General features: G+C 43.5%; 1 protein-coding gene across 3 annotated transcripts; it reads right to left on the bottom strand.

Moving 5' to 3' along the window:
- Positions 1–1336: 1336 nt before the first annotated feature.
- On the bottom strand, positions 1337–23585 carry TNFRSF6B (TNF receptor superfamily member 6b). Of its 3 annotated transcripts, none has more exons than XM_089513536.1 (5): positions 23500–23585; positions 16424–16581; positions 12436–12817; positions 6849–7058; positions 1337–4100 (listed from the first exon to the last, which is right to left on the bottom strand). In XM_089513536.1, exons 2-5 carry the CDS (start codon positions 16469–16471, stop codon positions 3814–3816), a joined length of 927 nt encoding a protein of 308 aa, XP_089369662.1. In that variant the 5' UTR covers positions 16472–16581; positions 23500–23585; the 3' UTR covers positions 1337–3813. The 3 variants fall into 3 exon arrangements, with proteins under 3 accessions (XP_089369662.1, XP_089369664.1, XP_089369663.1); XM_089513538.1 differs by lacking the exon at positions 23500–23585 and adding an exon at positions 19881–19943; XM_089513537.1 differs by lacking the exon at positions 23500–23585 and adding an exon at positions 17056–17244.
- Between the last annotated feature and the right edge of the window lie 461 nt (positions 23586–24046).

The raw sequence follows: 24046 nt of genomic DNA, 5'->3' as shown, positions 1-24046 counted from the left end.
GGGACAATGTCCTCATGGGGAGGGAAATTTTATATTGGCCAAGAGCCTACACCACGCATATGCATGTGTATGCCTCTTTTTAGATGGACTCAAGGTGCTGATCTGTATCCCTCTGTGCTCTGTCCAAAACTTCCTCCAACCTCACATCTAATGGCGGCCTCCCATCCACACGGAGGCTGCTATCTTTACGTAAGCAATGTGCAGCATCTGCATGTCACTGCGCGTCACTTACATCAGTGTGCCAGTGGCGCACTATGAAGTAACCCGGGCGCTGCCAAAAGAACCCAGAAGAATCAGGTTCTTTTTACTCTGGAGGGATGTCACATAGTTTGGGGGCTGCAGCGTCCCTCCAGAATTAAAATGGTCATCTGCAACTGCCATTTTCGGCATTTATCCATGGGAATTAACAGCTCTTTACTATAATCCATTCCTTGGCCATAAAATTTTTAAAATGTGACTGTTTTGGACTATGGGCCCCAAAATCTGGGATTTGGTGAGCTGTACTCCAAAACAGTAAACTTTCCAAGCACCAAATTTGCATTAATGCAGTAGGAAAAGCCCGTATCTATACCTTTTGCTTCATCAGACCTGGAATCCCAGGACCATGCAGAATAGTAACGTCAAGACACGCATTTCAGTGACTGAGTGCTGCTGTGCAATGTGAAACCCAAGCACAATGCACAACTGCAACACATACAACTTTGCTGTATGTGCAGCTATGTTTCTGCCACTGTCAACAGAACATGTCTATTGTGCCATGGCAAACAATTCCCCCACCTGCATAGTATGACATTCACACTTGTAGGTCACCCAACACATGCAGGGAAAATTATTCACTATAACACAACGGGCTTATTTTGTTGACAGTGAGAGAACCAGAATTACACATACAGCAATATTGCACCTTATGCATCACAGTTGTATGCTGCACATTGCCCAGTGACACCCAATCATTGACATGTGTACCACAATGTTGTTATTCCTCGTGATAGTTGCATAGTGCTGGCACAAATTATCTCCATAGGTGGATATTTATGCTTAGGGGAATGTTGAATTGCAGCCATAATGGGCTGAGATACAGTCATGTCAGAGCAAGCATGTCAACAGCTAAAGGGGAATGGTCCAATCACTAAAAAGGAAGACAAGTGCAATTTTGTTTTTGCAAAAGGAAGGAAGATATGAAGGATATAAGATCTAATACTGACACGCATGGAAACGATTTTCTCCTAACACTCTCTTTTCCTGCTGAGATCTGAAAAGGAGCAACTTCACTCTGAGACACGATGCCAGCTATAATGAATATCAGCTGCAAAGAGGAAGCAGACACAGCTATAAGAATGTTGCATTATCTTTATTTATTTCTCAGCATTCAAAATAACATTTCAAAAAAACAAAAACAAAATATACTTGCATTTTTTTAAAAAAACCCTATGTATTTCTTACATTCATATCCTGCCATTCCTCCAGTCAGCTCTACATGGCATCCATAACTCTCTTCTTCCCCACTTTACTTTCATAACAACCCTGTGAGGTAGGTCAGGCAAACAGAAAAGAGAGACCAATACAACACCACACAACACACTATGCCACACCACCCCTCTCTTTTCTTACTTTTTGTAAAAAATATAATATTAAAAAGAGCATTTTTTAAAAAAAATGTCCAGTGACATGTAACCCAATTGTGTGCCACTTAACTGGCTCAATAAATGACCTGTTTCCTTAACCATGAATGCAGAAAAACTACCTGCGTCTGCAGCATGGACAGGGAGAAGACCTATTACAGCATTAATGGAATTAGCCATAGATTTTGCTAGTTCACTCCTTACCTAGGTTTGAACTAATTTATTTTCAGTATTTATACCCTGCTCTTCAGCCATAAAGGCTCACAAACTGTTAGAATTCAGAGACATAGCCATCTTAGTCTGCAAAGGAATCGTGCAGCATCTTTAGGGCTTTATCCCACCAGTCTGCTGCCCTGCCACAATTGTGCTAGTTTAAGAATGGAAGCATACCAGTTTGGCATCATTTCTTATGCACACTTTCCCCCATGATAACACGTTGGCAATGGCTGCTGGCAACCACTTCCCAAAGCTGGCTGCTGTGTGTATGTTCCTGCTTTCTCCATCCATGCCAAAGTGTGGGGCTGCTGTGGGGAGGGACAAGCCTCAGTGTGATTTATAGTCTGGACTAGCTAAATTTGCCCTCATTACTATTATGCCACCAAGGGAGACTGCAAAGTGAATAACATCTGGTCACTGGAATCACTAATGCACAAGTATATTAAGAATAGGATGTAGTATTCTCTGCTGCACATAATACAGTTGGCTCTCCACATTTGCAGCTTTGACTTTTGCGGATCTGATTACTTGCAGATTTGATTAATTATGTTCTCTCTAGAAATCTCAAGGTCCTCCAGAGAAATACTTGTAGAAGCTGACCATAGAATTGCGCTGGATGACTTAGATTCCTAGAGAAAACACTCCTCTAGGCATTTGTAGGTCCTCCAACATGATCCCTCCATGAAGAGAAGGTTAAGAGGTGATATGATAGCCCTGTTTAAATACTTGAAGGAATGTCGTATTGAGGAGGGAGCAAGCTTGTTTTCTGCTGCTCCAGAGACTAGGACCCAATGGACCAACTGTTAGAATCCTGTTAGTATTCTACCAGATAGGGTTTATAGTGTAGTATAGTAGTTGGGGATGATGGGGGCTTTAGCTGCAGTAGAGGAGTAGATAGTGATGGTAGTGCATAGCAGGGCCAGGTGTCTTATCTAGTGGCCTTGAAGGCCTGGTTCTTCGAGCGCTCAGAGCTAGGAATGTGCTTTCACTTCTGTGGGAACCAGGAGGGGTTTCGCTTGGCGGGTTTCTGCTTGGGAGGGGGTTTGGCTTTTGGGAATTCTGTTCCTTTGTCTTTGGGAGGGTGTGGTCAGTCTCAGCTAAGAAGCTGAGTGAGGCACATGTCTGATTCTGGATCTATCAATAAAGTGCTGTTGATTGTATCAATCAAGCTGACTGGTTGATTGTCTGGGATTCTGGGTGCTAACTCTGACACCAATACAGGAAAAGAGATTCCAGCTCAACATTAGGAGGAATTTCCTGACAGTAAGGGCTGTTTGACAGTGGAGCAAACTCCTTCGGAGTGTAGTGGAGTCTCCTTCTTTGGAGGTCTTTAAGCAGAGTCTGGATGGCCATCTGTCAGGGATGCTTTGACTGAGAGTTCCTGCATGGCAGGGGGTTGGACTGGATGGCCCTTGCGGTCTCTTCCAACTCTATGATTCTATGATTCTAATATTATCTTGCTAGTAATGTAATACATTGTAAACATCATTCACCTCAGTAACAGCAAACAGAGTCAAATATGGCCGTTTTGCAGTCCCATTTTTAAAAAAATAGTGTCTTACCATTTTTTAAAAATCCCTTTGTTGCCTTGAAACGAACAAAGCCAAAAGAAAGGCCCCCTCCTTTTTTTATTAAAAAACACTCAAAATTCTCAATGGCTGCAGGTTCTGGGAACTGTAATCCCAAATAAAAAAACCTGTCCAAGTACTGAACAAAAGGGGCCCAACCCATTTCACTGAGTTCTAGCCAAGACCAGAAAGGGAACCAAAGAAAAACTAGTAAGAGTCCAAAGATGCTGAAGTATAACTGTGTATCTTTTGTTTGCATGTTTGTTAAAATAAATTAACCCACATCTAAACCCAAGGCTGCACATTTAAGCTGCAATCCTATATACGCACTGTCCTTGAGAGTAACTCCCACTGAAACTAGTGATACTTACTCCTGAACAGGCATGTATAGGATTGCACTGTTAATCTCACAAGGCTATTGAGTAACGCTTCTGGATTTTCTGTAGTATGTGCTGGAGTTTCATACGCTGGAGGGCTCTCAGGAGCCTCTGCACCAGCAGTTCTTTCTTCTCCATGTTCTTGAGCTGGACAAGGTAGCTGTGGAGTTCAATCTGGAGCTCCTCCAGGCTCTTCCTATCTCTCTTGGATTCTTGGAAGCTCTCGCTGAGGATACGTTTCAAGCGACGCAGCCTCCTGGGCACCTTGATTTCATATGGCACAAAGTCAATGACAGCATCTTGGCAATCCTCACTTCCTGGAGAAAAACAAGTAGGAGAAACCATCAAAATCCAGCAGAAAGGAGTGTGTATAAAAAGACTGGTCTAAAGCAGAGATGGGTAAAGTGTAGTGCAGGGGCTGAATGCACTCTCCCCTCACAGAGCCATTTTCAGGCCCTTCCAGGAGTGGGGGAATATTTTTGGCCCAAAATGTCCTAGAATGACCTCCAAACCCCACAAAACAGTGATGCCTTTATTGGCCAACCAAAATGCACAAAATACATCTTGCAAGTGTACAAAGCTCCACTGGATTGTTCTTCACTAGGAAAGATGTTGAAACTCATACAGGAGAATTTTTTTAAAGAAAAAATCGTAAAGGAGAAAAATAATTCTCCTTGGATTATGCACATGGGCAGAAGGAGTCCCAAGCCTGCATTTTGTCAAGATGTTGCTGTTCACTCAGTTCAGGTGTTGTTGGAGGGACATTCCTACAGGCTGGCTTCTCCTCTTTCTGGCCATGTGGGTAATCCAAGGAGGGAAAAAATTACGTTCCATTAGCCAGACAAAAAGATGCTTCTCTTGAGATCCAAGTTGCCTCCTTCTCGTTTTGCAGAATGACTGGTAAGGGATGTGGAGGGCATTTCCATCACATTTAGAACGTGCACACACACACTAGGATCAAACAAAATGTAAGCTGCTTTGAATTCCATTTTGGGACAAAGGCAGGATATAAATCTATGGATATAAATCTGATATGGAAGACAACAGCCACCAATGTAATTGGAGCTGGAGAGGATGGTGCTGCAATGTAAGGAATGAAAGAAAGTATGCATTTCTCTCTAGCTTTGACAAAAGTCCAGAATCTTCTGTGTCAAAAGACAGAGGTTTGGGACTTTCCACAATCCCTGATCATTGGGCAAACAGGTTGGGATTTCTAGGAGCTGGAGGTTACAGGAACCAAGTTTGAGAACTATTGTTATAAGGGACTCATTCTGGCATATATTTCTGGTTTTTGCAGAAGGTTCAAGACCTCCTTGTGCAATGCCTTCTACCTAGCTATGCAATCGCTCCTCTGGAGCACTCCCTTGTGGTTCTCTGATGCAATCCCAGCCGCCTATCAGTGGCTGGGGATTAAAAACAACCTGTCAACATCTGGCAGCTGTTGTTCAGCTTGTGGGAAAAGAAGCAGACTTTGCCCACCAGACCTCCAGGAGGGTGCAGGCTGTTCCTTCTTCCCAGATGAGCCAGACAGCCACAAACCACAGTTGGGGCGTCCATGTCAGTGGGACAGAGAACCCACCCCAGGTTATAGATCAAACTTTAAAGGTGCTATTGTGGAGACTGATGGAGCTGTCCAAGGTGCTGAATGCTAAGTACAGATTAAACCCAGAGTGTATTCATCATGCCACTGACATAGGAACCACCAACCAACACTGACTAGTTGTGAGGGTCTGCTGGGGCACCATCTAGCTAAGGTTGCACACCTGAGCAATGGAGCAGCATCAGGAAGACAGCATCAGTGTACTAGTCTTCTGTCTGGCCAGCTGTCAAATTGGATCTGAGCTAATCAGAGAAAGCTGGTGTAAACCAATCAAACCAGACTTTAAAAAAAAAACACTCCTGATTTTTAAAAAATTGATTATTCTCTCTCTCTCTCTCTCTCACACACACACACACACACACACGGCTATTATTACTATTTTCCAACCCTCTTACTGGAACAAAAATGACTATTTGAAATTAAACATTTTGTATTTTTAGGTGTAAAGCAAGTTGAGACCATCTAGTTAGAACTAACTTTCTTTCTTTCTTTCTTTCTTTCTTTCTTTCTTTCTTTGTGATTTGTGTCAGTTTAGGTTTAGACTATGTTTGTATTGTATTGTCTATATTCTCAATTAATAAAATTAAAAATTATAAAATTAGAAATTAAACATTTTGACTTTAGTATTTTACTGGCAGAATTCAAATACTGTGTTAGTCTGGAAAATCAGTCGGTAAAGGGATCTTATAGCATCTCGGAGACTAAGTGAAAAAGAGAAGTTGGTAGCATGCACTTTCATAGACTTGAGCCTACTTCCTCAGATATGTGCGACCAAGCTCATGCTGCGAACTACTCACTTTCACTTAGTTTCAAATGTGCTATAAAATCCTTTTACATACAGTTTCTTAGCAGTTGTTCAATGATGTACCAGTATCCAGTGCCAGTTGCTTCTTTTTAATTACTTTCTTTTATAATGCAAGAAATATCATTCAGAAACATATGCTTCAATTAATATAAGTTCGATACTAACCACTTGCTTTAGAAGAGTGCTCTTTTTTTTTTTAGAACACTTACTATTTAAGCTAGTGGCTATAATATCTGAACAGCATTTTGCTACTTAAGTTTTCTGATTCAGACCTATATTGATGTAGTTCTACACATTAATTTAAAAAAACAATCCCCATAAAACCCTGGTTTTAATACAGTGGCATCTAGGGAATGGGGGGGGGGGAGTAGGACTGCACCCCTTCCTCCCTGTCCAGCGTGATTTTACTCGGCTGTAACACTGTACCCAGCAGGGAAAGAGAGGCCCATCCCAGAGACAAGGCCTTGTTTTCATTGCCAATGGTCTCAAAGCAAGGGGGTCTGGGAACTGTAGTTCTGAGAGCATGCAACTGTCCAAGAAAATACAGAATTACTGCACCCAGGATTTAACTGAAAGCTTGTCACAATGGCAAAACTTATTCCATGCTGTTTTTAAATGGGTGAGGGCTATGTGTGCCTTCATGCCCTGGATGAAACTTACCTGACCCATCTTCTGAGCCTTCAGAGGTCTCACTGCCTTTGCTGATATTGCAAGCAGTGCAGAAGGTATCATGGAACCGGCTGCCAGGGACATTGACCTCCAAGTGTTGTGCAGAACAGTTCTGGTGCGTCCTGCATGGGTCCATGCTGGAAACGGAGGAGAAGGTCCCCTGAGGACACTGTGTGCATTTAGTGTCCTGCTGTGGGTTGCCTGCAAGGCAGAACAATAAGGAAAGAACATCAGTATGTCCCTAAAGAAGTGGACTGCATCTCTCAGAAACTTGCTATAAAACAAACTGGCCAGTCTTAAAAGTTGTGTTTTTGTTTTTAACTGCTCTTGAGTCTACTTTGACTCATGGTGACCCCATAAATGAGACACTTCCAAAATACTTTATCCTGAACACTTCTGCGCAGGTCCTGCAGACTCAGGCCATGGCCTCCTTGATGCAGTCTTCCTCTCTTTCTACTGCCCTCTACCTTCCCTAGCATTATTGTCTTTTCTAGTGACTCTTGCCTTTTCATTATATGGTTGAAGTACAACAGCCTCAGGTTAGTTCTCTTGGCTTCCAGGAAGAGCTCAGGCTTAATCTGTTTTGGGACCCATTTGTTTGTCCTTTTGGCTGCCCATGGTATCCTCAACACTCAAAGGTTCTCCTGATTCCTTTTTTTCCCTCCCCCTTTTTATCAGCATGCAAACACTCCCTAGACATTCCACCTACAGCTGGGTGCTGAAGAAAAGAGCGAAACGTGAAAACATGCAAAGTGAAAACATATATTCAATTGTCACAGATAGATCCAAACTTAACCTGATGAGATTTGTAGTCCAACAAGATCTGGAGGCCTATATATTCCCAACCATGTTCTGAATGGGTCTTCCACTTTGTCGAAAAATTAAAATGCAGACCCCAAGGGCAATGCTTTGCAGGCATATGTTCCCAAGCTCAGTTCTTAGTATGTACAGGTATGGCTAAAAAAATATCCCTTCTCCTCCTACACTTGCCAGTTGCGTCCTGGAGTCCCTTCTACTCAGTACAGCCAATATGGAAGTTGATAGACCAATATTCTGATAAGCCTATGTCCTATTTGGAAGGGGAGGCAGAAATTCAGGATAGAGTCTGTGTATGCAAGATGGATGGCAGCTGATAATCTAGTTTCCATTTTTCCCACCCTTTGACAGAAATCCTGAAAGGGGCTGTGAAAAGGATTTTAGTTTCCTATCCCCACCAACTGCTTTGACAGCTGAAACATCTTTTTGTAGCCTCTTGTCAGGACTGGGGCTTAGAGGGAAGTAAAACTGGGGAAAACAGAAACTAGATCATCACCTGCCAAACACCTGAAACTTCCTCCCCTCTGAAATGCACTGAAATGAGACAGTGTGACAGGGTTAAGTGTATGCAAGAGGGTAAATGGCCATTGCCTTTATTCCACAGTAGACCAGCCCTGTGCTAAAGCTAGGGAATTGTTCAGCCCTCTAGATGTTGTTGGGACTACCATTCCCAGCAACTCTAGCCATCACAGTCTGTGGTGAGGAATGCTGGGAATTGCAGTTTCCCAACATCTGGAAGGCTTTATGATTCTCCTTTTCCTCCACTACAAAAATGATTCAATCCAAAACAGAGGCAAAGGCTTCATTCTCACCTGTGATTAGATGCCTTCTTCTATTGGACAGACTAGAAAACTTGGTCTACACAAATGATAATCACATCAGCATTTCATAAACACAAGATCATAGCAACTGAGCTGAGGTTGCTGGATACAGGATGCTCCAGCACTGTTGGCCTTGTACTTCCTTCTGGGCCTCTGCAAGAAGGCCATTGTTACAAAGCCATTCAAAATCCCCAGTGCTCTCTCTTCTTTATCTTGAAGAGATTCATCAGAAATTACTGCAGCGGAGTGCTTTCAACAGCAGTAAGCCTTGCCCAGCTAATGTTCCAAGCAATATGAACACTCAGAAAAGGAAAGTACACATATGCTGACAGTGCAACATGATAAAGTAGTTTCTCAGACAAAAAGAAAAGCAAAAGCATCAGTGAATGAGATCACGACTGTGAAAGTGAATGTTACTTTCAAATAGCTGAGAATTCACCTCCTGATCAACAGACATGACTCACACACAAAGCCATGTACAGTACTTTTCAAGAACATTCAGTACTGAACCTATCAACTGGGATAGCAACTGGTTTTGAATGCCGGCACTCAGCCCTAGAAATCCCCAAGGAGGCTCTGAGAATTTGCAAAATCCACTTCCTTCCTTCCCTGTCAAGTGACTGTGGCATGTAGCTACATACCTTAGAGGGCAGGATACAGGTGCCAGGCACTCCATCACTTTCTTTTTAAAGGAACAACAACAACAAAAACTGCCTGGAGACACTCAGCACCCAAGCATCCTATTGAGGAAAGGCGTAGGGGGACAACTAAAGAATTTACCTTTGACCGGAAAGAGCGTGCAACCAGGTCCCTGCTCAGCTGGAGGGATTGCTGGATAACCTTGGGCAAGTTACCCTCTCTCTGAAATTCCTTAGATATAGTGGTTCCCAACTTTTGGTCCTCTATTTGGACTCCAGCTTCCAGAAGCCCCAGCCAGCCAACTTGGCCAACAAGTCCAAATCATTCTGGAGGACCAAAGGTTGACAATAATGCTTGATAAGGTAAAAGGCAGTAGGAAAAGAAAAAGACCATATTCCTGATACGTGGATTCAATAAAAGAATTCACAGCTGCCCTAAGTCTCCAAGACCTGAGCAGGCTACTTGATAATAGGGTGACTTGGAGGTCTCTTGTTCAGAGGGTTGTCATAAGTCGAAATCAACTTGACAACAGTAAAACTTGTTCAACATGTCTTTATCTAGTTTTATCCTGTTAAATCTGAAATTACAGTGGGCCCTTCCCTTACTGTACATGGGGGATCCATTCTGGATCCCCCTGCATAAGGGGAAATCCATGTACAAATCCATGCAAACAATGGGGCGCATGCTCATGGTGTGGGGCAATGCAGGCATGCACCATTTCTTTAATTGTCATGCGGCTTCAGCTTGAAAGCTCAAAGCCACTTATAGTGCACCTGCGTATGGTGTGGACACACTGAAATTTAAATTGTTTATATTGGTTTTACTTGTACACTGCCCTGAAAAGTCTCATTTTTATATAATGCCCTGAGATTCCACACAATTCCACAATAACAGGGAAGAATATAAATATTTTAATAAAGTAAAGCAGTAAATAATAAAATTCATAGAAACAATAATATTAGCCATGTTGGCCACACAGCAAAGAACATCCAAAATTCACAAAAAGTTTTGCCTGATGAATAAACCAGCGCAACTGCGACAGCTTGCATTTTGTGCATTTTGGTTGGCCAAACAAAGCACTGCCATTTTGTGTATTCTGGATGTTGTTGTACCAGTCTGCTCTTATAATTTTTTGCCTGCCTCATTAATACATGGATTCCTCTCTGGCTCTTAAGTAAAAAAATAAATAAATCTGTAATCCTCTGTTCTTCAAAATTTCACATTTAGCTTATTCTTTTCTATTGTGCAATTGTTTTTCTTTTAAAGCAAAGTTTGGGTGACTGCTGCAGTCTTGTTGGCAGCATCCCAGTTCAGCACATGCTTTTGGCAAGGTTTCAGGAACAGGAGGAGGACAGAGAACAAGGAAGCCTAAGCTTCACTCCAGTTTTCCTATGCAGTCCACAACTCAGCAACTAGTGGGTTTGCTATTTCTGCTCATTTTAAAATAACAAATGGACTCCAATGCCAGATCTGTCAAAGCCTTGGCAGTTAAGATCTCCATTCATCCTGCTGTTGACACAGACTAACAGTGCATGAGATTCTGGAAACCAAGACTTCAAATGGGGAAGCCCTTTCCCTGTGCAAAGACACTGTATCTGCACTAACACAGAGATAATGAAAATATTGTAATTCAGGAGAACAATGATCTAGCCTTGTTTCATCCATTCCACTGTGGAAGAGTGGACAAGAAACTCGACTGAACCCAGGTGAGCCCTGGCGCATATTAAGCTCTGCTTCACTTTGAATCTCAGAAACATACCTGCACTGAAGACATAAAACTGTCCAAGGAAATGATAATTAATCACGGTTACACGGTTAGCTAAAGATATCTGTTTGAAAACCTCCAAAGAAGGAGACTCCACCACTCTCCAAGGCAGCATCTTCCAATGTCAAACAGCTCTTATGATCAAGAAGTTCTTCCTAATGTTGAGCTGCAATTTCTTTAGAGATTTTTCCTCTAGTTTGAATCTATTGCTCCAGATCCTATTCTCAGGAGCAACAGAAAACAAGCTTGCTCATCTTTAATATTACATCCCTTCAATTATTTAAACAGGGCTATCATATCACTTTTTAACCTTCTCTTCTCCAGGCTAAACATACCCAGCTCCCTAAGCCACCCCTCATAGGGCTTCATGGATTCCAGAGCTGTCACCATTTTAGTCACCTTCTTCTGGACATGCAGATATCTTGCAAAATTTGGGTAAGCTGTTAGAGATTCATAGATTTCAAGAGGTGCTTAGAGTTTTCTGCCAGATGGATATAACACTGTAGATCAGGGCAGATGTACTCCATCAAACTTCAAATCCCAGAATTGCACTGGGTGGATCCAGAGCAGTTCAGATGGTAGCAAACTGCTAAATACCCCTGTGTACAGACATCACACTCCTATTATAGCATCCTTGTGTACAGAAGATGCACCTACAATTATCAACTGTTCAAAATGAGCCTCAGCATCTGGGATAGCAATCTGGGTACTTGTCGTTGTTGTAGTTGTGTGCCTTCAAGTTATTTCTGGCTTTTGGCAACCCTAAGGTGACCCTAGAATCATAGAATCATCGAGTTGGAAGAGACCACAAGGGCCATCCAGTCCAACCCCCTGCCATGCAGGAAATCCAAATCAAAGTATCCCCGACAGATGGCCATCCAGCCTCCTGTCATGGAGTTTACTGAGACTGAGAGTGTGCGACTTGCCCAAGGTCACCAAGTGGGTTTCCATGGTTGAGCGAGGATTTGAACCCTGGTCTCCAGAGTCATAGTCCAATATTAAAATCACTATGTCACACTGGCTCTTTCAGCTTGGCTACTACAGGAACTTAATGTTCACATGTATGAGTTTAGTGCATTGAGAAACAAAAGGCATCCATCTACCTGCCACAGATTTAGCTTTTGTCAGAATTCAAGAAGGGAGCAGCAGAACCTTTAAAAAAACAGCATTAATCAGCTCATGCAGACACACTTTTGACAAGACAATCCCCAAAAGCAAACCAATCGGGACTCTCCTGGGTAGGAGAAGTCAGACCCTTATAGCAATAGCAACTTCATTTATATACCGCTTCATACCACACTAAGCAGTCTCTAAGCAGTTTATAACTGTAAGCTAATTGCCCCCAACAAGCTGGGCACTTATTTTAGCAACTTAAGGAAGGATGCAAGGCTGAGTTGACCCTGAGCCCCTGGCTGGGATTGAACTCACAACCTTGTGGTTTGTGAGTGAGTGGCTGCAATACAGGCATTTAACCACTGTGCCACCGGCCTTATGAAGCTGAGAACAGAGTTCTGCATTCTCCAACTGCAATACATACCAAGCTGAGCCACCCCACTTCCCGGGGGACAGCTGGAGTGCTCTATACAGAAGTCCAGCTCCGCGTGATAGCCTGGCTTGCACTGGCACACCCGGTTCTGGGTGCTGTTGCACGGCTGGGCCTCCTCTTCCAAGAAGTTACAGAAGGTGTTGCAGTAGAGACAGCTTTCGAGGTAATTCCAGTATTCTGTGTAGTGCAGTGTGGGGCACTGTTTGCAAATTGTCGGACTTTCCCTGGTGCAATGCTGGGAGACGCAGGTCCCTGGCGGGCACTGCTCACACACAAGTCTCTCGTTGGTGTGGCTGTCTTGCCACTCATAGGTGGGATGAGAGAAGCATTGAGATAGACCCAAAAGGAGGAGGAGGCTGCTGCAGGTCACCCACTGGAAGGGATGAGAGGAATGCAAGTTAACATCTCTTATTTAATTTTAAAAAGACAGCTAATTAAATTTAATGACTATTTCTCCAAGCTTGGATATAAATGGCTTTTTTTGGACTCCAACTTCCAGAATCCCCTGCCAGCATGACTATGCTGGCTGGGGGATAGTGGGAGCTGTAGTCCAAAGAATAAGAAAAGAAACTTCCCTTAGACTTTGCATTCACCAGGCTAAAGATCTTATTGTCTAGTAATTCTTGCTGATCAAGTGAGCCAGCATTCTGTAGTGGTCTGAGTGCTGGACTACAACTCTGGAGACCAGGGCTCAAATCCCTACTCAGCCATGGAAACCTATTGGGTGACCTTGGGCAAGTCACACTCTCTCAACTTCACAGTGAAGCAAAAACAAACCCCCTCTGAACAAATCTTGCCAAGACAACCCCAAGATAGATTTGCCATAACTTGGAAATAACTTGAAGGCACACACCAATAACTTGCTGGAAGGATAAACGCATCCCATATTTCTCCTCTCAGTGCAAGGTACACTTTCTTGGAATGAGTTCACATGAACCTAGAGCAGCTAGACTCGATTCACTTTCACCCCCCCCCCCCTTTCCACCTCCCCATAAGCTGCCAGAGAGTAGCCTAAATCCTCTTGTTACTCCCAACTAAAGCAGATCCATTGAATCTGTGGGACTTACCTCACCATTAAATAACTGATTCAATGGGCCCATTTGAGCTGGAACTAACCAAGAAGATGCCAGCCATGGTTAGTGACATATGTTTGCGTAGGCTGGGACTATGTTGCAGATATAAAACTGGACAGCAACCAGATTGCAATAAACTGATACTCATATTGGGACAAGTCCCAATATGAGGTCGAAAGAGAAGGCATGAATTGAAAGTAGGCTGAGGCAAATCAATTAGCCATTTGGCTTCTTTTTTCATACTCTTCAGAGAGAACAGCCCTTGAGAGGTACTCTGAAAACCACCCAGACTATCAGACCATACTTTTTGCCAAAAGTATCTAGCATCCCATTTCCAGTCCCCTCTGGAACGCCCCACAAAAGTTAATAACAGCCGCAGAACTCTCCATTCTTACTTTGAAGTGATATGTTATCCCATGCCTAGTCAAAGTGATTAATCAAGTAAAGCACCAGTTCAATGAATTCCTGTTTAAAGCCCTTGTTCTTGGCAAACCAGTGACAGGGTCACTTATCAGCATTTTTTGTGACTGTAGACAAAGCGCTGCCAACCTGTTTGGTTTCTGTTTGAGCAAAAGAACTGCAAAGGACACAGAAGGTGAATGTGAAATTATGAAGCAATTTCTCTAGAAATTGTTTTTGTGGGGAAGGGCCAAGTTCTGAGTTTTTAAAAGTTAAAAGGTCACAGGCAGCAGGAAAAGGGAAGAAGGTCATCTACTGAGAAGAGACACTAAAGGCGGATCTGGTTCAATCAGAGGCAGGAGCTAGGATCCTGCATTGGTGATGAATGCCATGAATTTCCACGCCCATATTTCTACATTAAATGTGATATTAAAATCCCTGTGTTGAAACAGCAGTATTGAACAACTAAACCTGGAGAGAAAATGCGCAACCAAACGCTCATCTAAATGCACAGGTGCATTCATGGACATAATGAATCTGTGTTATCAATGAATTCTGCCCATCTGCACATAATATGCAATGAACCCATATGTGGAATAACATTCCTGCGACCTTGAACTGAATGCAGATGATCTGCATCAGATAAGATCCTTCAATTGCTTCCAGAAGGGAACTAACACATGCTTAAGACACCAACAGGATTCTAATCCAGATGAAGAAGATGGATCACCCAGTGTAAGGCAACATACAAGAGTCTTAGAATCCTAGAGTTGGAAAAGACCCTAGGGACCCTCCAGTTCAACCCCATTCTGCCATTCAGGAATGCACAATGAAAGCGCTCCTAACAAGTGGCCACCTGGCCTCTCTTGAAAAATCTCCAGAGAAGGAGATCCACCACTTTCTGTGGCAGTGTATTCCACTGTTAAACAACTCTTACCATCAGGAAGCTCTTCCTAATGTTTAGGTGGAATCTCTTTTTCTTGTAGCTTGAATCTATTGCTCTATGTCTCAGTCTCTGGAGCAGCACAAAACAAGCTTGCTCCTTCTTCTGTATGACTTCCTTTCAAATATTTAAACATAGCTATCACATCATCTCTTAACCTTCTCCTTGGTGGTTTCTAGAGCTTTCACTGTTTTAGTTGCCCTCCTCCAGCTTCTCAACAACCTTCTTGAGCTGTGGAGACCAGAACTGGACCCAGTATTCCAGACCAAAGCTGAACAGAGTGATACTATTACTTCCCTTGGTCTAGACCCTACACTCCTATTGATGCAGCTTAGATCGTATTTTTATCTGCTGCGTCACACTGCTAACACATGTTCAGCTATGACTCCTAGATCCCTTTTACAGGTACTGTGCAACATCATACGCTAATTATAACAAAGTGTTACTCAGTCGCTAAAGCATCTATGTAAGCATTTGAGTCGATCTTTTAATATTCTTTCTTTAATGTTTTTTAAAAAAGCTTCTTTAATGGTTACTTCTCCAGCAAACTAACAAACACAAAACCAAAAAGGGAACATCTCAAATAAATTAAGTGCCTATTTAAATTTCTTTGAAACTACTAAACTATGACATGTCTCTCAAATGGAATGAAAAACAGAACTTATTATTATTATTATTATTATTATTAAAATTTCCATAAATAAAAGCAATCAAAGATTCAATAGTCAAATGATAATTTTGCTCTATACAACTTCCTTACCTTATCTGCTTTCCAGAAATATTACATACAACCTAAATTAACTCAGAAAGAATGCATTGCATATCTTAGTTTTTAATCAAATCTTTCTATAATCTTTCTCTTGTTTACACAATCTTAAAGGTGGAAAAACAGAACTTTTTGTCTGTCAGGTTTTTCCCAAACCCAAAAAGGGTCTGACTGAAGGATGCTGACTGACCAGTTATAACTTTCTTTGAAAATTCAGCAAAGTCACGGCCGTTGTGCCTTAACTATGGGACACCCATCGCCTATGGCACAAATATCCACAGAAATACTATCTTGTACAAGCTCTGATTGAAACTTCAGTAGTGGTGGGTTTTTTGGGTTTTTTTGGTAGGCTCCATTTATTTGTAAAGGGTTCCTGCACACCATCTGAATTCATTCTGCCCTGTGTGACCAGTTTCATTCTAGGCACGTGGCCCAGGAGGGTTGCAGAATCTACCTCTGGCAATTTCTTCTGAAATGTCTATGAACCAGGTCAGGTTACATCAGCCTGAGAGGCTTGTGGCATTACTGGCAGCAGAAGTATGGCATTCACTGGAAAGATACAAGGCTGATAAAGCTGCAATTGCATAATAGACAGCTTCCTCTATCTTTCATCCAGGAAATCCTGCAAACGCAACAAGACATCCCTTCAAAATTTAAACAGGGCTATCATATCATATCACCTCTTAACCATCTCTTCTCCAGGCTGAACACACCCAACTCCCTAAGCATCTCCGGTTTATAAATCAGGTTTATAAATCCATTAGTGGGACAGCAAATGGAAGCCACAAGCATTCTTACCTTGGATATGCTTCTCGTGGAAGACTTCAGCTTGCAGTAAGATTGCATACTCCTGAAAATTTTAAGTCTCTTCTTCAGTCTCCTATTCAGTCTTCAGTCACGTAGAATCCTTAACCTATGGAAAGTTTTCTCTTTGTGTGTCTACAGACAATGTGATACTTTAGGAAAGAAGGAGAAAGAAGGAGATTAGAGGCCCAATTGAGGCAAACATTGGTGTCATTCCAGCACCAAGTTTTAAAAAATGGCTTTTTATTAAAATCTTTGGGGGCCAACAGATTTCATTCAAACTTAGAATCAAAGAATCACAGAGTTGGAAGAGACCCCAAGGGCCATTCAAGCCAATCCCCTTCCATGCAGGAATATGCAATCAAAGCATTTCTGACAGACAGCCATTCAGACTCTGTTTAAAAACCTCCAAAGAAGGCGACTCCACTACACTTCGGAGGCAGCGTGTTCCTCTGTCGAGCAGCTCTTACTGTCAGGAAGTTCTTCCTAATGTTTAGGTGGAATTTCTTTTCCTTTATTTTGCATCCATTGCTCCATTATCCTGTCCTCTGGAGCAGCAGAAAACAAGCTTGCTCTCTCCTCAATATGACATCCCTTCAAATATTTAAACATGGGTATCATGTCACCTCTTATTAACCTTTTCTTCTCCTGGCTAAACATACTCAGCTCTCTAAGCATCTCCGCATAACACTTGGTTTCTGGGTCTTTCACCATTTTTGTCACCCTCCTCTGGACACGCTCCAGCTTGTCAATATCCTTCCTGCATGGCAGGGGATTGGACTGAACGGCTCTTGTGGGCTCTTCCAACTCTACGATTCTATCTATTCATCCAGTATTTTAATATCCAGCATTTCTCCCACACCGCCCTGCTCCAAAAGGACCACACACTGTGAATCATCTGTGTAAAATGCCAGAAGATTTGTTCAGCAAGTTGCTACATCACGTTGGCCAGAATCCTCTACATTACGTAACTTTACATATATTTAGCTATGGTGCAGAAGCACTAAGAAAGCCTGTTAGGTAATTGTGAAGATGCATTCCAGGACACTGCCAAGAACATTCCAATGACCAATCATCCTCTACCGATGAGCATCGTCAACCCCAAGCTGGCGCAATGAGCATTGCTTCTAGATTTTTGCAGGCTTTTCCAGGCCTCCCTCCATAGCAATGTAACAGCAGTTCTGTACCGGCAGAATTGGTCAATTCTAATTCCCTCAGACATTAAGCCTACTTACAAAGACCTAAGTCCCCAGGGTTCTGATCTTTCTACTTATCAACAGTACATGGACACCTGAACACCCATGCTGCATCATCATCATCATCTTATTATTATTATTATTATTATTATTATTTGTATCCTGCGCTTTCCCTAGAACTGGGACTCATTATCATCTTGAAAAACCTCAAAGCATAAAAGTCAAACATACATAAGAAGTGTTTGTTGCTGCTGTTTGCTGTCAAGTTGACTCTGAGTTATTCCAACCCTATGAATGAGAGACCCCTCCTTCATCAGCTGCCATGCTCAGATCTTGAAAACTCAGGGCAGCTGGGTCTTCCTTGACTGAGTCCATCTGTCTGTAATTCAGACTTCTTCTTTTCCTATTGCCTTCTACTTTACCAAGAATGTTTCCCTTTCCTAGTGAGTCAAGTCTGTCATGATATGACAGTCCGGGCAGGGAAATTTGTCATCCTGTCCTGGACGGGGTCAAACTTCCCCTAAAGGACACAGTTCGTAGTTTGGGAGTACTCCTGGATCCATCTCTGCTGTTATCATCTCAAGTAGATGCGATGGCCAGGAGTGCTTGGTATCAGCTCCAGCTGATACGCCAACTGCGTCCCTGTCTGGACCGAAAGGACCTTGAAAATGTAGTACATGCACTGGTAACCTCTCATTTGGATTTCTGCAATGCGCTCTACATGGGGCTACCTTTGTATCAGGTTCGGAAACTTCAATTGATTCAAAATGCTGCAGCCAGATTGATCACGTGGACAGCTAGATCTGACCACATAACACCCGTTTTAAAATCTCTTCACTGGCTGCCAATCCATTTCCGGTCCCAGTACAAAGTGTTGGTTATCACCTTTAAAGCCCTAAATGGCTTGGGCCCGGGTTACTTGAGGGAACGCCTCTCCCTGCATAATCCACCCCGCACTCTCAGAACAACAGGTACATTATTACTCAATCATCCTAAGGTGAGATTGGCGACTACCCATCAAAGGTCTTTTACAGCAGTAGCGCCTTCTCTTTGGAATGCTCTACCAGAAGAGATCCGCCTCAATGGAACGGTGGAGGCCTTTAAAAAGGCATTAAAAACCTACCTCTTCCTACAAGCTTATCCTCCCAATTCCTTGTAATAAAAGTCTTCCCTGGTTGATCACGATGTATACATACCTAGGATTTTAATATTTTTGAATTCTATGTTTTTAGATAATTGATATTGGATCGTAACTCGTATTAATGTGTGTTAAATTGTCTTAATGTGCTATTTTATTTTTATTGTACCTAATTTATATGCTGTACACCGCTTTGATCTTAGGAAAAGCGGTCTATAAATAAACAATTTATTTATTATTATTATTATATCTCCAAAGTATGACAGTCTCAGTTTGGTCATCTGGATTGACTTGCTCTAGGACTCATTCATCTGTCATTTTAGCAGTCCATGGTATCTGCAGTACTCTCCTCCAGCACCACATCTCAGATGAGTTCTTTTTCTTCCTATCCGCTTTATTCACTGTTCAGCTCTCACAGCCATACATAGTGATGGGAAATACAATGGCAAGGGCAGTCCTAAACTGAGTATTCAGTGATATATCTATGCACTTCAGGATCTTGTCTAGTTCTTTCATGGCTGCTCTTCCAAGTCCTAGACTTCTGATTTCTTGACAGCAGTCTCCAGCAGTCTTAGTAACTGAGCCAAGGTCTGGGACTATTTTAAACTATTATTTCAATGTCTCCGTTCTCTACTTTAACGTTATGTAAATCATCTGTGGGCATTATTTATACATACTGCTAATCCCATTATGTGTTCTTCAACTTTACACTCTCCAGATATATTTATGTGATATCACCATAGGTGCAGAGATATCTCAGACAGCACACACAGGGCAGGCATCATTTTGGCCCTCTCTGCTTTCTGCCGACATGCCTGCGCCCGCATCTGCACTGCAGAATTGATGCAGTCTGACACCAGTTTAACTGCCATGGCTCAGTGCTATGGAATCCTGGGAGATATTTCACCTTCTCTGTCAGAGAGCTCTGGTGCCACAAATTACAAATCCCAGGATTCCATCTGATTTGGCAATGCCAAACTGCATTAATTGTGTAGATGCAGCCTAGGACAACACTGATGGGGTTTTATGCCCTCAGGTGCACACTGGGGAGGAGGGGGGACCCTCCAACGGCTCCAGCTTCCTCCTCTGCTGGTGGAGAGACATGTACACCACTCACAGTAACCCTTTATCCGACAGAATACTGGAAATACGATTGCACCATAGGATTTTCACAACGGGTTCTAGTGAAGCAGAAATGCAATTTAGCAATAGGGCCCTGGTGAATAATTAGCAGGGCAGTAAATATTTCGAAAGCACATAACCATTCAAGTAGTCTGTCCTTTTTTGTTCACTTTCACACATATCTCTTTCTTGTAAATGGGACCTTCCCACTTTCCCTTTCCTTTCCCAAGCTACTCTAACAACAGAATCAGAGAGTTGCAAGGGGCCTCACTGGTTCCAGTGCCAAGCTCCTCTTACTGCCAAGATGATTCTTCCAATGTTCAACTGAAATCTACTTTCTTGTGATTTCAAACCATTACACCTGGGGTGCATCTACACCATAGAAATAATGCAGTTTGACACCACTTCAAGTGCTCTATCATATGGAATTCTGGGGTTTATAGTTTTACTACGTATTTGCCCAAGAGTGCTGGTGCCTTGCAAAACTACAAATCCCATGGCAGTTAAAGTGATGTCAAACTGTACTATTTCTACAGTGTAGAAGCATCTCTGGTCCTATCTCTTGTTGTTGTGTGCCTTCAAGTCGTTTCCAACTTATGGCAACCATAAGACAAACCTATCATGGGGGGTTCTTGGCAAGATTTGTTCAGAGGAGGTTTGTCATTGCCTTCCCCTGAGGCTGAGAAAGTGAGACTTGCCCAAGGCCATCCAGTGGGTTTCATGGCCAAACTGACAATTGAACCCTGGACTCCAGAGGTTGGCTGCACCAGTTCAGACTCCCTTATGAAGTGGTGTCCTGTTGAGGAGGGAGCAAGCTTGTTTTCTGCTGCTCCAGAGAATAGGACACAGAGCAATGGATGCAAGCTCAACAGCAGGAGGATCTTCCTGACAGTAAAAGCTGTTCAGCAGTGGAATACGTTCTCTCAGAGTGTGGTAGTCTCCTTCTTTGGAGGTTTTTAAACAAAGGCCGGATGGCCATCTGTTAGGGGTGCTTTGATTGTGAGTTCCTGCATGGCAGAATGAGGTTGGAGTAGATGGCCCTTGGGGTCTCCTCCAACTCTAGGATTCTCTGATTCTGTGAATAGAAGTATAGTGTCTAGATCAAGGGAAGTAATAGTGCCACTCTATTTTGCTTTGGTCAGGCCCCACCTGGAATATTGTGTCCAGTTCTGGGCACCACAATTCAAAAAGGACATTGAGAAACTGGAGCATGTCCAAAGGAGGGCAACTAAAATGGTGAAGGGTCTGCAAACCATGAGGAACGACTTAGGAAGCTGGGTATGTTTAGTCTGGAGAAGAGATGGTTAAGAGGTGATATGATAGCCCTGTTTAAATATTTGAAGGGATGTCATATTGAGGAGGGAGCAAGCTTGTTTTCTGCTACTCCAGAGAACAGGACCCGGAACAATGGATGCAAGCTACAGGAAAAGAGATTCCATTAGGAGGAACCTCCTGACAGTAAGGGCTGTTCAACAGTGAAACATACTCCCTCGGAGTGTAGTGGAGTCTCCTTCTCTGGAGGCCTTCAGACAGAGGCTGGATGGCCATCTGTTGGGGATTCTTTGATTGAGAGTTCCTGCATGGCAGGGAGTTGGATTGGATGGCCCTTGGCCTTCCCCTGAGGCTGAAAGTTTGTGACTTAGAATCATAGGATCATAGAGTTGGAAAACTCTATGATCCTATGATTCTAAGTCACAAACTTTCAGCCTCAGGGGAAGGCCAAGGCAAAATATCCTCTGAACAAACCTTGTCAAAAAAAACAAAACAAAACAAAACAAAAAACCTCTGACAGGTTTGCCTTAGGGTTGCCATAAGTCGGAAACAGTGTGTTGAGCACAGTGTTTGATTCAGAGAATGAAAAGAGAAGAAGAAATGGGGTGGCTTTCACACTAAGAAAAGACGTGGCAAAAGCAGTCAGAGAATACAATGCAAAATCAGACCGGATCATTTCAGTAGGGCTCCATGGTAAACGTATGAATATCCCCGTCATTCAAGTATATGCACCAATCGCAGAGGCAGAAGAGGAAGAAATTGATAGATTTGATGAAGGAGTCCAGGAAGAAATGGACAGAACACCAACGCAGGAGGATGTCAAGCAGAGCATTGGAGACTGGAACGCAACGGTTGGAGGCAAAGAAGAATCAAAAACAGTAGGCAGATTTGGATTAGGCAAAAGAAATTAAGCATGCTAGCATCTGATAGATTTTGGTGAAACCAACAACCTATTCATTGCAAACCCATTTTTCATCCAACCAGAAAGAAGGCTATACACATGGACATCACCAGACGGACAACACAGAAACTAAATATAATTGGAAGTAAAAGATGGCAGAACTCTGTCCTGGTGGCCAAGACTAGACCAGGTGCCAACTATGGATTACTCAGACCAAAAATAAGAATTAAAAGAAATAGAGGTGTTAGTCTGTAGAATCAGTACATGGAGAGATCTTGTAGCACCTTTGAGACTAGGTCCAATCCCCACTGCAGAAATAATCCACTTTGAGACCACTTTAACTGCCCTGGCTCAGTGCTAGGGAATCCTGGGAATTGTAGTTTATGGTGGCACCCGAGCTCTCTGACTGAGAAGGCTAACTGTCTCACAAAATACTTGTCCTCAGAATTCCCTTGCATTGAACCAGGGGAGTTAAAACAGCCTCAGGCTGGATTATTTCTGCAGTGAGGATGGGACCTAACTGAAAGAAAGAAAGAAATGGGCAGCATGGGCTTTTGGTATGTGAGGATGTCAGTTCAGATTGCAAATCCTTTGTGTGTGGAAATGCAGTGGCAAGTCCACTTTTAAAGGAGTTGTAAGCTGAACTGACATCCTCACATACCAAGGGCTTATATATATGTCTGTCCCTGACTTTCCACTCCACCAAATGCATCTCAGGAAGTAGGCAATGTCTCTGAAAGCCCACGCTGCCAACTCCTTTCTTTCTGTGAGTCTCAAAGGTGCTGCCAGATCTCTCTGTCTCTCAAAGAGAAGAGTAAGCCTCCAGAAGAAAACAAAACCAGTCACCGTTCCAGAACAGGACCTCAATCATATCTCAACAGAATCGACTGAGAACATGAGAAGCAGATTCATGCTTTGAAGCATAGCAGACGCAGAGGAACTGTATAGTCAGAAGCCAAGGGCATCGCAAAAGAAGAAGGAAGACAGTCCCTTTCAATAAGCAAAAAGGAAGAGAAGGGCTGCATCCACACTGGAGAGGTAACCCGGTTTGGCACCGCTTTAACTTGTTGTCTGTCTCAAGGTTATAGAATTCTGGGAGCTGGAGCTTGTTGTGGGGCTCAGAGCAGAGCGGAGCTTAAGGAAGGAAGGCCCCACAACAAACTCCAGCTCCCAGAATTCCATAGCCTTGAGCCAGGCAACAAGTTAAAGCGGCGCCAAAGCAGGTTACCTCTCCAGTGTGGCTGCAGCCTTTGCCTCTCCTCCTCTTCCTCCTCCTCCTCTTCTTCTCCTTCTTCTTGGCCTCCCTCCCCTTCATCCAGTGCCCCGGACTGAAGAAGGCCCCCTCCCTCCCTCCCTCCCTTTGGTCGCCCAGGAGCAGAAGAGAGGGCGCCTGCAGCTCCTGATGCTGCTGCTGCTGCTGCTGCGCAAAAGCCTGGCTCACCTCTCCGCCGCCGGGGCTGCGCTCTCTGGCTCTGCCTCTGGCTGCCTTGGCTGGCCCTGGCCCGCCTTCCTTTCAAGGCTTCAGAGGCCCTCCCGGGGGAGGGGGAGGGGGCAGGGGGAGGAGGGGGAGGGCCAGGGCCAGCCCAGCAGCCCCTGCCCTCGCCTAGTCTCAGCCTTCCTCAGCAAGAAGGGAAGGGAAGAGAAGCCCCAGGGCTCCCTGGGCCAGTCTCCCTCCCTGCCCCCCTCCAAAGACAGGAGTTGCCCAGACGGAAAGAGTGGAGGGCCCTGGCCTGTGTTGCCCTATGGGTGGTAAGCATCCCCCAATGATTCCCTAGGGCTATATATTCCCCCGTGTTTCCCTATGGGCAAGTATTCTTCAGTGTTCCCCTATGGGCAACTATTCCCCAATCAAACTATTCCCCTGGGCATCGACAGGGGAAGCATGTCCCTGTTGGTGCTCTTGGACATCTCAGCGGCTTTCAATACCATAGACCATGATATCCTTCTGGAGCGCCTGGCAGAGGAGGGAATCGGGGGCACTGCGCTCC

This window comes from Sceloporus occidentalis, unplaced genomic scaffold, assembly GCF_023333645.1.
Source record: "Sceloporus occidentalis isolate IW3139 unplaced genomic scaffold, rSceOcc1.0.p SCAF_3, whole genome shotgun sequence".
Classification (NCBI taxonomy): Eukaryota; Metazoa; Chordata; class Lepidosauria; order Squamata; family Phrynosomatidae; genus Sceloporus; species Sceloporus occidentalis.
This window is presented reverse-complemented; position numbering and strand designations above follow the sequence as displayed.

Coding starts and splice junctions, on each gene's coding strand:
- TNFRSF6B (XM_089513536.1), bottom strand. CDS start 16,471: ATGCAATCTTACTGCAAGCTGAAGTCTTCCACGAGAAGCATATCCAAG. Junction 7,059..12,435: donor AAGTGGGGTGGCTCAGCTTG/GTATGTATTGCA, acceptor TCTGCCTTGCAG/GCAACCCACAGCAGGACACT. Junction 4,101..6,848: donor AGGCTCAGAAGATGGGTCAG/GTAAGTTTCATC, acceptor GTTTTTCTCCAG/GAAGTGAGGATTGCCAAGAT.